At 38.5% G+C, this 13285-nt stretch overlaps 1 protein-coding gene across 1 annotated transcript in view; it reads left to right on the forward strand.

Annotated features, from left to right (window-relative positions):
- Positions 1 to 10459, forward strand: part of LOC104406800 (RNA-binding motif, single-stranded-interacting protein 3-like) — a gene marked incomplete at its 5' end in the record, with an annotated part of 140101 nt that extends 129642 nt beyond the window's left edge. The window contains 2 exon segments of the mRNA XM_010015896.1: positions 7644 to 7724; positions 10328 to 10459. Of these exon segments, the coding sequence (XP_010014198.1) occupies positions 7644 to 7724; positions 10328 to 10459 (213 nt within the window).
- Positions 10460 to 13285: the final 2826 nt, after the last annotated feature.

Consider the following 13285-nt stretch of genomic DNA (forward strand, 5'->3'; position numbering starts at 1 on the left):
TGTAATAAATCATGCACTAACCTGTGCTCAAAAACTTGCCCCAGACATCTAATAATGTACATTCACAGAACAGGTATAGAGCGGGTATTAGAACAGAATAAAAAATGTCCCTTTTGTAGAGAAATGGGTAAGAACTGTAGAATTAAGAATTGAAAGTACAAGAAATCACCAGTCTTGGTCTTCGTTTTAAGCGTAAAAGTCTTGCTCTCTTGCAAATGTATTCATCAGCCACGTGGTATTATTTTAATTATGCAAAAAAGACATTTTCACATCTTGAGGCTATTCATTTATGTGAATCAGTCTACATTTCTGTGCAGCCTCCATGGATCTCTGGCTACAGTGGAGGCTTTGTCACAAGGAAGACAAGAGTGAAAATATCATGGGCTTAGGCATGCTGACATGGACTACAAGGACCATTGGTATCCTGAGGTCAAGTTCCATAGCTGTCTATAAACAGATATAATATAGAATCATGGAATCGACTAGAACAACTTTTCATAAAGAAGTATTTCTATAAGATGTTTGACTTGATGTTAATGAAAGGTACAATTAAAATGGGAACTTAATTTTCACATCCTGATGGATTTTCCGCCATTTTTTCTTTTCAGGCACTGATGAGATATCTGAAAGTGATTTGAGACTTTCATCAAGTTCATTTGTAATGCCAACCTTTAGACTTTAAAATGTGGTTAAAGTGAATGAGCCAGGTTTTTATTTATCTGTTTCTATAGACATTTCTGGTGTGCTGTTTGCATTTACTACAGTTTATACAAACCTGGGATTTTGTATGCTAGTAAGAGCATGGTGCACAGCCGTATGCGTTGATCCGACAGTTCTCGCTTTTTTTTACTCTAAATAGTCTTTATCTGATTAGTCCTGATCACTCTGCTTTAGTAGCAGGCCTGAATTTTGGAAATAAAGATCTGTTAGCTGGGTGGGGTGATTAACTCATCTGCATTGTTATAGCTTTGTATTACTCTGATTTCCAAAGGTAGGGATTTGTGAAGGATGCTTAGAACTCCTGAAGAGAAAAAGGAGATTAGTTTGTAAATATAGTTCTTGAAGTTATTATTCTCTCTGCCTTCATTTAACTTACTCAGAGAATTAGGTAACATCTCATTAGGAAGGTTGAAAGGGTAGTGGTATTCAGTGTTCCTAAATACTTTTGTATTACTGAGCAGCAGGGAAGGAAGGTTAAATCTTGTAAAGATTTCTATTCTCTGCCTTAACAATGAGTGCAGTGGCCCAGTGATGGGATTCTGTTGAATGTCAGTGCTGTTCTTGATAGGGCTATGGTAATTGTGCAGTAAAATTGTGTTATATCATTATATTTTAGGCCAGTGTAATAATTATTAGCAAAAATATTGTAATATATGCAAAAAATTCATATCTTTTATTCTCACATTCTTTAATTGGGAAAAAGCTAAGATTAATAACAGTCATTGAATAATTACAGGATTGAGCTGGAAAATGAGAATGTGTCTGAGTAGCAAAAGATATTTGAAGCTCAAAGTGAAAAATGTGGTGGCTGGATATTGTATTTTATTGAACTGCCACTGGTGCTGATGAACTAGATGGTTCTTTTCTCTTCCTGAGTTCCTACCTCTCCGTGCCAGACTACGGGATAAGAGGACACAGCAAGACAATATTCTTTTCTGTTGGAGAACAGGATATTTTCAAATGAGGTGGAACCAGGGACAAAAAAGCATCAGTTTTGTTCTATATTTCATTAAAGTTATAACCACTTAGCAATGGTCAGAGAGAGATGCATTTTTTTTCTTCTCAGGGAAAGATTGAAAGTAGAAGGGCAGATTTCCTTGGGGCAGGGGGAGAGATGGAAAGGTGAGAAAAATAAATCTAGCCAACAGTCTCATTTTCATTTAGTTTTCCAGCAATGCAAATGTTTTCACATAATTCTGTTAGTGCTGCAGAGTCTAGACTTCTCAGATGGTTTATAAAAAAACCCACAAACAAACCCTGGCATTAATTCTGAGAATCCTAAAAGCTAAGTCATTATCACTGTGCTATAACTCATGCAGTGATAGGAAACCACAAATCGTCACTGAAGACCAGACTCTGGAATCCTTGCTCTTTTAAGGCACGTGGTTTAGCATTTACCCACATAAGACATCCCAACCTTCAGCAGGCTGCTGTGGTATAAATGCTTACCAGTTTATGCTGGTACAAGACTTCTGCAATTCGGCTCTCACCCTGACTGGAAAGGCTCTGTGCCTTCTCAGGAGCATGAATGTTAATTAAATAGGGAAAGTGATCGTCAATTCTTGCAACAGATATACATTTATATAAAACCAAAGTGAAACATTAGAAAGCAGCATTTGCACATTGATTTTATAAAAGGCCTTTTCTTTAACATTTATTTCTTGCTCATTGCCCCTTGTAAGCCTACTAAGTGTTGTTCAAGGTTTCCAAATCTACTGCATACTGCAAGCTTACATGTTTATGTCTCATTTTGTAAATTTTTGCTGATTTTCTTTATACCAGGAAACTTATTCACACCGAGCAGGTTATGAACTGTTACCACTGTAGAATCTCACAGTACTCATAGTGGCCAAGATAGTTAACTATATCCAGTAGCTGCCTTCTATTCACAGCTATGTAATTTTGAAGGCAACTAGGCTTATAAATGGAACTGTACTTTGGGGTGTTTTCTTCTACTTTCTGTTAATGAAAACCTTCAGAATTTAAACAAAGTGTGTGGCCAAAGTCTTCTGGTGGTGTAAATGAAATCATTTAGTCTTGCAAGAGCCGTTTGCTCTTTCCAGCACTGTTTTGGTTGAAACTGAGTGAGTAAGATCTGGTGTTCTAAGAGGTGTTTGCAGTGTATCTCAGCTGTTAGGCACTTCCCTGGCTCCACATTAACCTGGGCCCAAGAAAGGCAGGCTGAAGGCTTAGTAGGGCAAATGAATAAATGGATATTACTTGTGCCATTGTGCCAATATAAAAACTCCTGTAAATTCCGTGCAAGTCATACTGCTACACCTTTGATGGGTGAAGCATGTTATCCTACTGCAACATGCTCCCTCACTCTGCCTGGTGCAGGCAGCTGCCTGCCTTCTGTTTTTATCATCCCGATGCCTGCCACCTTTATGGGTTTAATGTTTGCTGCAGGCTTAAGATGAAACTTGCTGGAGCCAGGCTGGCATACCCCACTGATCCTTCTCGAAGTTTCATTTCGTTCCCTCAATGCACTTCCTCATTCGTTACCGCCTTTCATTTAAGTCTTTGTAGTCAGAGAGGGTAATATCTGAAAGAAGAAGAGAGGTGTAAATACATATTACTACTCTCTCATTTTCTAGCTATATATTTTTTCACATGTTTAAGCAGTTTCAGAAAGGTAAAAACAAAAATCCCACTGGAAAAGGTGCAAGTAGAATTGTAGTATATAGGCTAAATTGATGCCCTGATATGTGCAGTCTGAATTAAGCAGTCATTGTAAAACATGCATTATATTGTAATACTGCACATCCTCAGTGCCTAGAACATGCATTCTATATACTGTATGAAGAAATTAATAGTTTACAAATATATCAAGAGCACAGTGCCACCAGCAATGTCTTTTTTTTCTTTCTGTAGTAGAAATTATCAGCTTTTAAAGGATCGAAGTTCCAAAAAAGTTCCCTTATACCCTCCAGATCCATCATCTGTGTGTGCAGTCACTATTCATTTTACTGTCAGAAATCAGCGGCTTCTACTTTTAGACCCACAAAGCCTGTACAGTTGTGGAACAATGAGCAGTGTTTTCTTCTGCCTTGCACATACTTTGTTGAAAGACCAATCCCATTACAGCTCAAGAATCTTTTATCCTGATGGAAACATATGACAAAGAAAGAATGGATTTGGATTTTTCAGTTTCTCTCATTTCAGTTCTTACAATACTAATATTTAGCGGAATTTGCTGGGTACTGCTAAGCTGAGCATGTGAGTCATGCTGTCTCTCTTTCACACATACGTGTGGATAAAGAACTTTAGCGAGTGTGGTTCATGGGGAAAAATCTCAGTGATGGTCTTCTAACACAGATGTCTTCTTTGTTTGTCATCTGTCTACTTCCAATTTATGTTAGTTTCATGAGGTAGATGGGAAGCCATATGTAGACTATGTACACATACAGGACTTGTGGTCCCCATGAAGCTGCAGAGTTCTTCAGCTAAGGGATGTTCTTAGAGCAGAATCTTCATCCTGGATGATTCTGAGCAGGATAGATATAAAATATTTAACTTTTCTTCTGAATCTCACAAGTCTTTCTGAAGCTTTTTTCCACCTCCCAGCATGGTCAGCCCTCATTCCAGTACATCTGGAGCATACTCTTTTACAGAATAGCTTGGTAAAGTGTCTGAGGGAGCCAGGGAGAGACAGACTCCAGTGTGTGCTGGGTATGGAAGCTACTGAAAAGCAGTGTTCAGGAAGCTTTCTACTACAAACCAACTGTTAATATTTATGACAAGAAATTCAACTTTTGCATTATCCAAAGCCAGTGATGTATTGCCACTGGCATTGTGCCTTAGCACTATGTAATCTTTAATGTATTTATCCTGTGGGATCAGAGAATTAGCATTATATAGTGAATAAAGGAAATACATGCAAACTTGATTGAGCTAATGTCAGTTACAGCAAAAATTAATCTGTTCTCCCTTTTCATTAGTAAACAAACTAAACTAAAGCAGCTTGTCAGTGCGAGGCTTCCCATGGTGAAAACAGGTCCAGCCCAGCAGACTATCCTGAATTCATGTGGTCTCAGCTGGGACTCTTTGTGTCTGCGGGGGGACTTTAGACACTTAAGTCCCATTGTGTGTCTGAGAACTAAACCCTAGCTGTCCTTTATAGTTTTGTAAAGATTTTTACAGAGCCTCAATAGATCTTTAAGTGAGAATATGGAGCCTGAGAATCAGTTCCAAGCACCTACAGTGTGTTTAATTGTTGACCTGGCTACTCTTTCCTGAAATGTTGAGGGTATCTTTACATTCATAAAGATAAATACATCAAATATGTTTGGATATTGCACTGAAGGGCACAATATGTGTACCTGTAATACAGACCAGTCTGCTGCTGTGTGCTCAAGCTGTTAAGCAGCAGTACTCTGTAGGATTGAGCCTTGTGTAACTTTTACTAACACCAAATTCTTTGCCACAAAAACTGTCATTTCATGTATGCCATTGGTGGAGCTAATTTGGCCCACATTGTTTGTTTAAATTGTAGAACTCTAGATGATTTAACCGAAAGGTTCAGCCACCTGAACCTTCAGTGGACGTGACAAGCAGAATGTTATATACATGGGAGAAGTCACATTCCTACAGTTCTTCAGGGAGTCTGGCAAGTAACTGGATGGCTTTGGTCTCCAGCACTGTAAAACCCCTGCTATTTGGCTGAATTCAGTTAAAATTCATGAAAAAAAAATTAAACGAGAAGAGTATGGGGAGGTAGGTGTGAATGTCTGGACAGACCAGGGCAAGCAGTTTTCCCTCGAGATTGTGTAGCAGTGAAGGAAGCAACGCAAAGTAGTCTGGCAAGTAAAATCAGGATCTGCTTCAAGAGGAAAATAATAACTAGAAGTCAGAAAGTGCATGGCTACCGAGAGCAGTGCTTGCCGAGTCAGCAAAGGCGACAGTTAATTCCCAGGCAGTTTCAATTTTTGTGCTACAGACCTCAGTGCCAAAGCATTGTGCAAAAAAGTGGAGTGGTTGGAATTAAAAGGCAGTTGAAGCATTTTATATTTGTGTATTAAAACTCATGTGTTTGTGTGCAAGATAAGAGAATGGCAGACAAGCGCATGTTATAAGAGTATGAACCCTGATCTTTTGCAGGGTTCAAGGAAGAACTTGGAGGAAGTCCAAGTTGAATAAGGCTGCTTTATTCTTTAAATTACCACTTTTAATTAAAATCTATATATATTTGTCCAAGCTAGCCTCTATAGGTGTTAAAACCCTTGTAGGTCTTTGCAGGACTATAAGAATGAGTGCTTCAGGTTAATGTTAAATATTGACACATTTAGAACAATGCTACACAGCAGATGTCGTCCCAACATGTGACGGCAACATTACAAAGCAGAACGAATGGAGCGGAAGCAGCTCTGGAACACCCTGCTGTAACATTCTCATTAACTCCTAATCTGTAAGGCTGGAGAATAGCCCAACTGTACTGAGTACAATAGGGATAGTTGGCCTAATGACTTTGGTGGGTTAGCATTCATAAAAAAACTATTGAATTCAATTCTCTTTCTGAAGAACAAGGAAAAGGAGCTGCAGAAAAACATGGCCCGATACAGGCATACAGACACTGGGGACACTCCCATCTCCTTTGCTCAAGTTAAGGAAAACACTGTGAATTTCAGCAAAAGTATTGTAATGGTTTTCAACACAATATGCTACTCGCATTGCAAGTATACATTCTATGCCAGTTATGTTCCTCACTGGGTATTTTTCCTATAGAAAACAATTTAAATCAAGTAATTTTTTTTTTTATTATTCTACTTGAATGAAGACTTCAGAATTTAGCTGTGGGATTCTTAAATATGCCTTTCTCATTCCCTAAGGCCTTTCTACAGCATTGCTGCAGAGTCTGCACCCCACTATGCAATTTCATAATGCGTGTTTGTGACAGGCATATCAAACCCTCCAGTTAGTTTAGAATTGAGGTGAGAGAGTGCTTTAAATGTAAATTTTACTGTAAACAGCGGAATAAAATCTTGCAAGCACTTCCTAGCTCTGCCAGGAAGCAAAGCTATATTTAACTCATTTTAAAATTCATCAAATACATTCTGGGCTGATTCAGATCTTTGGTGTGTCTTTGAAGATAACGTGTAGTGGAAGTGTCATACAGTCCGTTGTGGGATTGGGCACATTCTGAGATTCTTGTCAGTGAAGACAGGCAGTTAGGACTGGATTGTGGAAAGAAAAGTACATATAGGTCTGATGAGTTAGTATTGATACCTTATTAGACGATCTTAACAATATCTGTTGCATTCAGTTTAGGAGCTTTATAACGAGTCCTGTTATATAAAGAGATTAGTACCATATCAATGGCAAAATTCATAGGCACTCATGTCTTTTAAAGAAGATTGTCTTGTAGTACTTCTGAGAGACAGTATTTTAGAGAAGCTAATACAAAGTTTTGCTATAATAATAATTATTATCTTCCTCTTCCTTTGTTTTTCCTGTCTTCAAGTGCACTTCCCTGCAGCTTTGCATCCCTGTAAACTCAACTGCTGTTATTGATGGGGCTAAATAAAGACTGGAATAAATTGTCAAATTTTATGCTTCATTTTTTGTACATGTCATTAGATAAGATGACTAAGACTCCAGAAGATTGTTTCGATGTTTTTTGTATCTGTAACCACTATATATAATGCTGCTATTGTGTCTCAATTGGTTGGGGTTGGGGTTTTTTTTTGTAAATACAAATAGAAGTCCATTTTAGAATCTCTGTGAACAATCTAAATCTATCAGCAAGATGTTTGCTATTGCTTATATCCTACCACTGCCTAAAAACCTTAATTAAAATAAATAATAGACTATATACTAACAAAAAACCTCTGAATAGGAAATGAAAATGGTGTCGCGCTTCTACTATGGTTTTATGCATCTTGATTGTGGTCTTGTAATGCTCATTTGCTTTTAATTTGTTCTAGTACATGACTGCTGCTGCACCTATGCAAGGGACCTACATTCCCCAGTACACTCCTGTGCCTCCAACAGCTGTCCCTATTGAAGTAAGTTTGCCTCCATCCAAGACAATAGAGTGAAGGGGTAGCAGAACTCTTATCTATTATGCCTCCTTGCACCTGTTGTTTGAAAGGGGCCTAAAGTTACTTTATGGAAAGATGCCTGTAAGCTTCCAGCTTTTAAAATGAGGACTGCAGATTTCTTTCCTTTTTATTTTCTTTCTTTCTTTTCCTTCTTCCACTTCCCGCCCCTTCCCCCCCCCCCCCTCCCCCCCCCCCCCCTTTCTTTTTCATTTAATTATTTGCAAGGGCTCTTGTTTTGCGTTTGTTTTGTTGTACAGCAGGACATGGAATAGAACATCAGTGATTATGACTGTTTTTTCCCCATGTACTTGGGAGGGAGATGGGAAGAGACAGGAAAACAAACCCAGCAGGCAGACCACGAACACAAAAGAGATTCCAAGAAGAGAAGATTGCAAGAGGGTTTGATGCGGCCCTTAGCGAGTATAGGTAATTGATGAAACATTTAGCCACTAGAAAAAGTGATTGAGCAATGGAAACCTTCCTCTTGTATATACAGACGTGGAGGATGCTGCACTGACTGAGTGCTTTTCATCCTTGAGGAAGGATTCGCTCCCTCCCTCCTTGGGGCTGAGTCATGCTGATGACAGTCTAATGAGTAAGTATTTACTCAACCCTGTAGACCACAAGCTGCCGGGAGAGTGTCAGCTTGGCCTCCACTTCTGCAAAGCTTCATAAGGGACACTGAGCACAGCGAGAGGAGGGACGCTTGGCATCCTCTTCCCTTTGTGCTTCTTTTTGGTGCTACCCTCTTTTATTAATAACTTCTCTCCTACTCTGGGGTAATGCAAGGAGTGTCAGGGTCTCTGTTCTTCTGTCTTTGGCTGTGTAGACTTTGGAGTCTCTGCTATTACTACTTTATGCTTTAAGGTTACTGAGTTAGTAGTACTGTTTGGCATAACGCCACCAGCAATCAAGTGGACTTGTCTTGGTTTCTCCCTGTTCTTGACAAGTACTGAGAGTCCCAAACAGGAAAGGCTGATACTGTTCAGTCGTACTGAGCTGGTCATAGAATCACAGAATAGTTAGGGTTGGAAAGGACCTTAAGATCATCTAGTTCCAACCCCCCTGCCATATTTTAGTCTTTTTTTGCCTCAGGATAATTTTGCCCTAAACCTTATTTGTTTACAAACAGGCCATGAGCGCCTCTTTTCAATTGCCATTCTTAGGTATTACAATGAGCAGATACATAACCAAATTAAGAGGAGGTGGTGGAATGGAGAGTGGTTCACAGCAGTATTGGTTGCATATGGTGCTGACCAATGCAAATGAGAAATTAAGTTAATTCTTCCTCAGTCCTCTTCCCCATCACCCACTGGTGTATTAACGCCTGCTAAAGTAATGTGATGTCTTAATTTTCTACTATAATAAACAAAATATTATCTGAATATATAGCCTGTCTTGCTGTGATCCAGTGATGGTAATTATTGTTAATGTTTATCTGTATTCATGTAGCATCATGAACCAGGACCCTATTATCCTGGATGTTCCAAAGCAGAGACCAAAAAATATACTCTCTGCCCCAGAGAGCTTACAATCTCAGGATGAGATGGACAAAAGCAGAAGGATAAAAACAAGGAAGTAGACAGAAAAAGATAATACTGATAGTCTGTTAGGTAATAGATATAAAGAATTTCTGAAAAATTAAATTGATATTTTTAACAGATAATTTAAAACAAACTACCTGATGTTTACACAGGACTCTAATAAAACCAAAGCAAGTGCTTTGTGCTCCCTCTTCTGGCTCTGTTGTGTGCAATACAGTGATAAAGCATCTTCCCTGAAGAGACCTGCTAGTGTTATTCATGTGACCAACACGCCAAGCATGAAAGTAAAGGAAAGAAAATATGGCTTACTCTGAAAGAATAAAAAAATACTTTAAAATACTACTTTAAAATAATATCATTCAGATTGTCTAAATGGGAGAAGAAATGCATAACGTTAAATTCATACATGTATTTTAAGTGTTTAGTTTTCAGGTTTTTTGCAAACATACAAATAAAACTTCACTGGAACTTTAACTTAACAGATAAAAATCTTTAGTGTGAAGTAAATTTATTTTTGAAGGGAACATATAAAAGCAGTGTGTAGAGGAGTGCAATATTTTTCTAAGGTGGCTAAAATTCTGTTGGATGTGTAGTAGAGAGTGGTGGGCCTAGATTCTGCCTTTATTGCATTGCAAATCAGGCAAAATAAAGGTGAACTCACTGTGAAGTTGGGGTAGGTAAGTGAAAATCAGAAGAGCCATACATATGTTGAAAAAAGACAATAGGTAAAAGCCAGAATCCACCGAAGTCAGAAGTTTTGCCTCTGTCTTCGAATGGGCAGGGAACTACAGCAGCCTGTGAGAGCAAAATACTACAGGGGCTGGTGTGCTAAGGAAGCTTCTTGTTGCTGGATTAGCTCTAAAACTGATGGAGTTTGTTGTGTTAGCGTGTGGTTCCGCTATCTCAAACTCTTTCAATCTCTAGAGAAATACAGGAATGGTGAGCTTGTGCTGAGCTCTTCTATGTAGTTCACTGCAGTGAGCAAAATTAGTAAGTTTTTCATGTTACCGTTTGGTTCCCTAGGGTGTTGTTGCTGATACTTCTCCACAGACAGTAGCATCTTCATCACAGGAAGCCAGTGGTCAACAGCAACAGATGACAGTGGAAACATCCAGTGAACATGCGCCTGCATATTCTTACCAACAATCTAAGTAAGTAGGCATTCACTTTCTAATCAGAAGGTTTTGATTCTTGATTAGAGTGGGCCATATTCTGCTCCCCACTTCAGCAATATAAATTCTGAGTAGCTTTGTTAAGTTCAGATGAATTCTGGATATATAGCAGTGCAATTAGCAAAAGATTTTGACTGATGGCCTCACCTTGGCAAAATGTCTTTGCCTGCAATGATATGCTCTCTGTCTGCTGCTTTTCTGGACTGAGAAGGATCTCAGTAACTGCGTTAATGATGATCATGCTGGGCTAAAGCAGCATCTGGCATCAGAGGTTAAAAAGAGGGTTTAACTTTTGCAGTGAAAATATTGGCACAGTACACATGTAAAGGTTTCTTTCTGAAAGTGTAGCTAATGAAGCAGTATAAGTTGCCCTGACTTGGTATTTGTGATTATACAAAATTGATGCTTTGACACCGCGTGCACAGGAACTGGAAATGGAAGAAGAAGGGTTAAGAAAGGGATGGAAAGAAGCACTGCTCTGTCTTTCTCCTGTCCTCTACTCCCTTTGTTTGCTTCCTATGGGATACATTGGAAAATTCAAAATTTGCACACTGATAGCAGGATCTATATAATGCCTAAAGAGTCCCTTCGTCTTCAGCATAATCCTCAAAAATTCCTTCTTCTCTTTGGCACATTAAAACTGTATTCTCATGAAGGGAAAGTTACTTAGTGACAGGGTACTCACCGGGGATGATCAGTGTTGGACAGATTCTAGGAAGGAGCTCAAACCCAGTCCTTTATTAATACACGTATATTTAACACCACCATCCCTGTGAAAAGGAAATTACACATTTTTTATCTTGGGGAAGGAAGAAGACAAATAGCCAGAAAAGAAATTTGTTAGATATGTCAGTCAGTGCATCATGACATAGTACTTACAGAGGCATAAGATACGAGCTGGTATAAGAATGATTAGAATCATACCAGTTTGTCAGTTGTTTTACTTCATTTTTGACCTCTGGAAGTGGGAGATGCATTTATTTGTTTAACATATAAGTAACAAATTGTTTCAGATCAGTGCCCCTTTTTGACTGCAATAAAACATAAGACCTCACTATTTCTTGTGTCATGCCCGTATTTGTCTATACATGCATATTACAAAAGCAATTCATCACAAGCTTTTTGTTGATGTACCCAGTTGGAGACACAGTCTATGCATGTGTATCTCTTCTAGTCATCAGTCTTTCTAGCACCTGTAAATAAATGATGGGAAAATACATCTAGAGTATAATGGGCAAAGAGAAATATCTTGTTGGCTCGTTTTGATGGCTGTGTTCTATAGGAGTTCGGATCTGACCATTCCTGTGTTCCAGTTACCTTTTGCTAAGCCTCAAAGGAGAAGGACTTTGTTCAGAAGTCCTCATAAGGTATCTGTAAGCAGCGGATTCTGGCATTTTTCCCAAATAGGAGGAAGCTACATTGCAATTCCTCATTGAAATGGGTGCTGTGTTTCTTGCCAGCGTGGTGAATTCCCCACATTCTCTGGAATGATGTCCCTCATCTTTCTTTGTCAGCTACTGCCTTTTTGCAATGATGGATATACTTCTGATGGCACCGGCATTTATAGTCAGAGGAATTTCTTTTTTAGTCACACAGGCAGATCCACTAGAGATTTTTTATTATGATTATTTCAGTATTTTTGACTGAAACGTGCTCTCTATTTATATCTGCCAGTTGGAGGCAGAAATGCAACGTGTGGGAAGCTGTAGAAGCAAATCAAAATTCATGAAATGTCTGTCTTAAAAAAACAAATTCTGCGAGAATATTTCAGTAACCTTTAATATAAAACCAAGTGAAGTTGTTTTCTAACTAAAATATAGTTTTCTTAATCTGCTCTTTGAAGGGCACATTTATTGATAGCAAGCATCGTGGCCAGTATACAACAGCTGTTTTCAAAGCAAGTTGAGAAGTAATTAACATGACCAGACAATGATTTTGTCAGATATAGGCAAAGGAAAAGGCAGACACTATAAAATTATTTCGTAGGACCTGTACAGTCAGGAGAAAAGTTATAACAGTGTATTTCATTATATCTATTTTCTTTGCAACAATGACGAAATTGCAGGCAACGAAGGAGAGGCAATGTACTCAGAATGAACTGGGTGGTATAAGGACTCTGTACTCTCTTTGTAAGTAAAAATAAACCATGAGACTTGAAATTTAAGTTCTACTTTTTTAATCAGCATACAGATTCTTTGATTTAATATGCTGGCTGCTGTGTTTGAGGATCCCACCCATAGATGTTCAGGAATGATATCTTTATGTCAAGAATCTGGCTACCTATTGTGTAGCAATATAGGAGAAACAGCCCTTGTTTTTTGAGCAGAGGACTCTGCTTTATGAGGAAATCACCTCATTCTGTTTTAAACCATACTTTCTTTTATCCTTGTAAATCTTTAATTTTGCACATAAAAGTATGAAATCTATGAAATGGAGATAGACATCCTTCCCTCTGAAAAGTGTACTGTCTTACCTCTAAACAAAACTCTGCTGGATGTCATACTCTGATTTTAAATGTGGAAAGAATTACATTTCCTGGGGCCTTTGGTGGGCAAACTCAGTGCCAGGTTAGATTAGAAAGTGTATGCTGTGACCCTTTGGTGGATATGGTCTTTCATACATATCGTGGCCACTCGATCCAGAGGGGCAGTAGAACCATGATCAAACTTGAATGCTCCTACCATTAGTCAGGCATGGAAAACCCAAAGAAAATAATTAATTCTTGCTTTCCACATAAATCTGTTGTTAACATTCAAAATATTAGTTTTCAGGCTTCACGCAATGAAAAAGTCCTTAGGTAAATTTAATG

Source organism: Nestor notabilis, unplaced genomic scaffold (genome assembly GCF_000696875.1).
Source record: "Nestor notabilis isolate BGI_N333 unplaced genomic scaffold, ASM69687v1 scaffold7106, whole genome shotgun sequence".
Classification (NCBI taxonomy): domain Eukaryota; kingdom Metazoa; phylum Chordata; class Aves; order Psittaciformes; family Psittacidae; genus Nestor; species Nestor notabilis.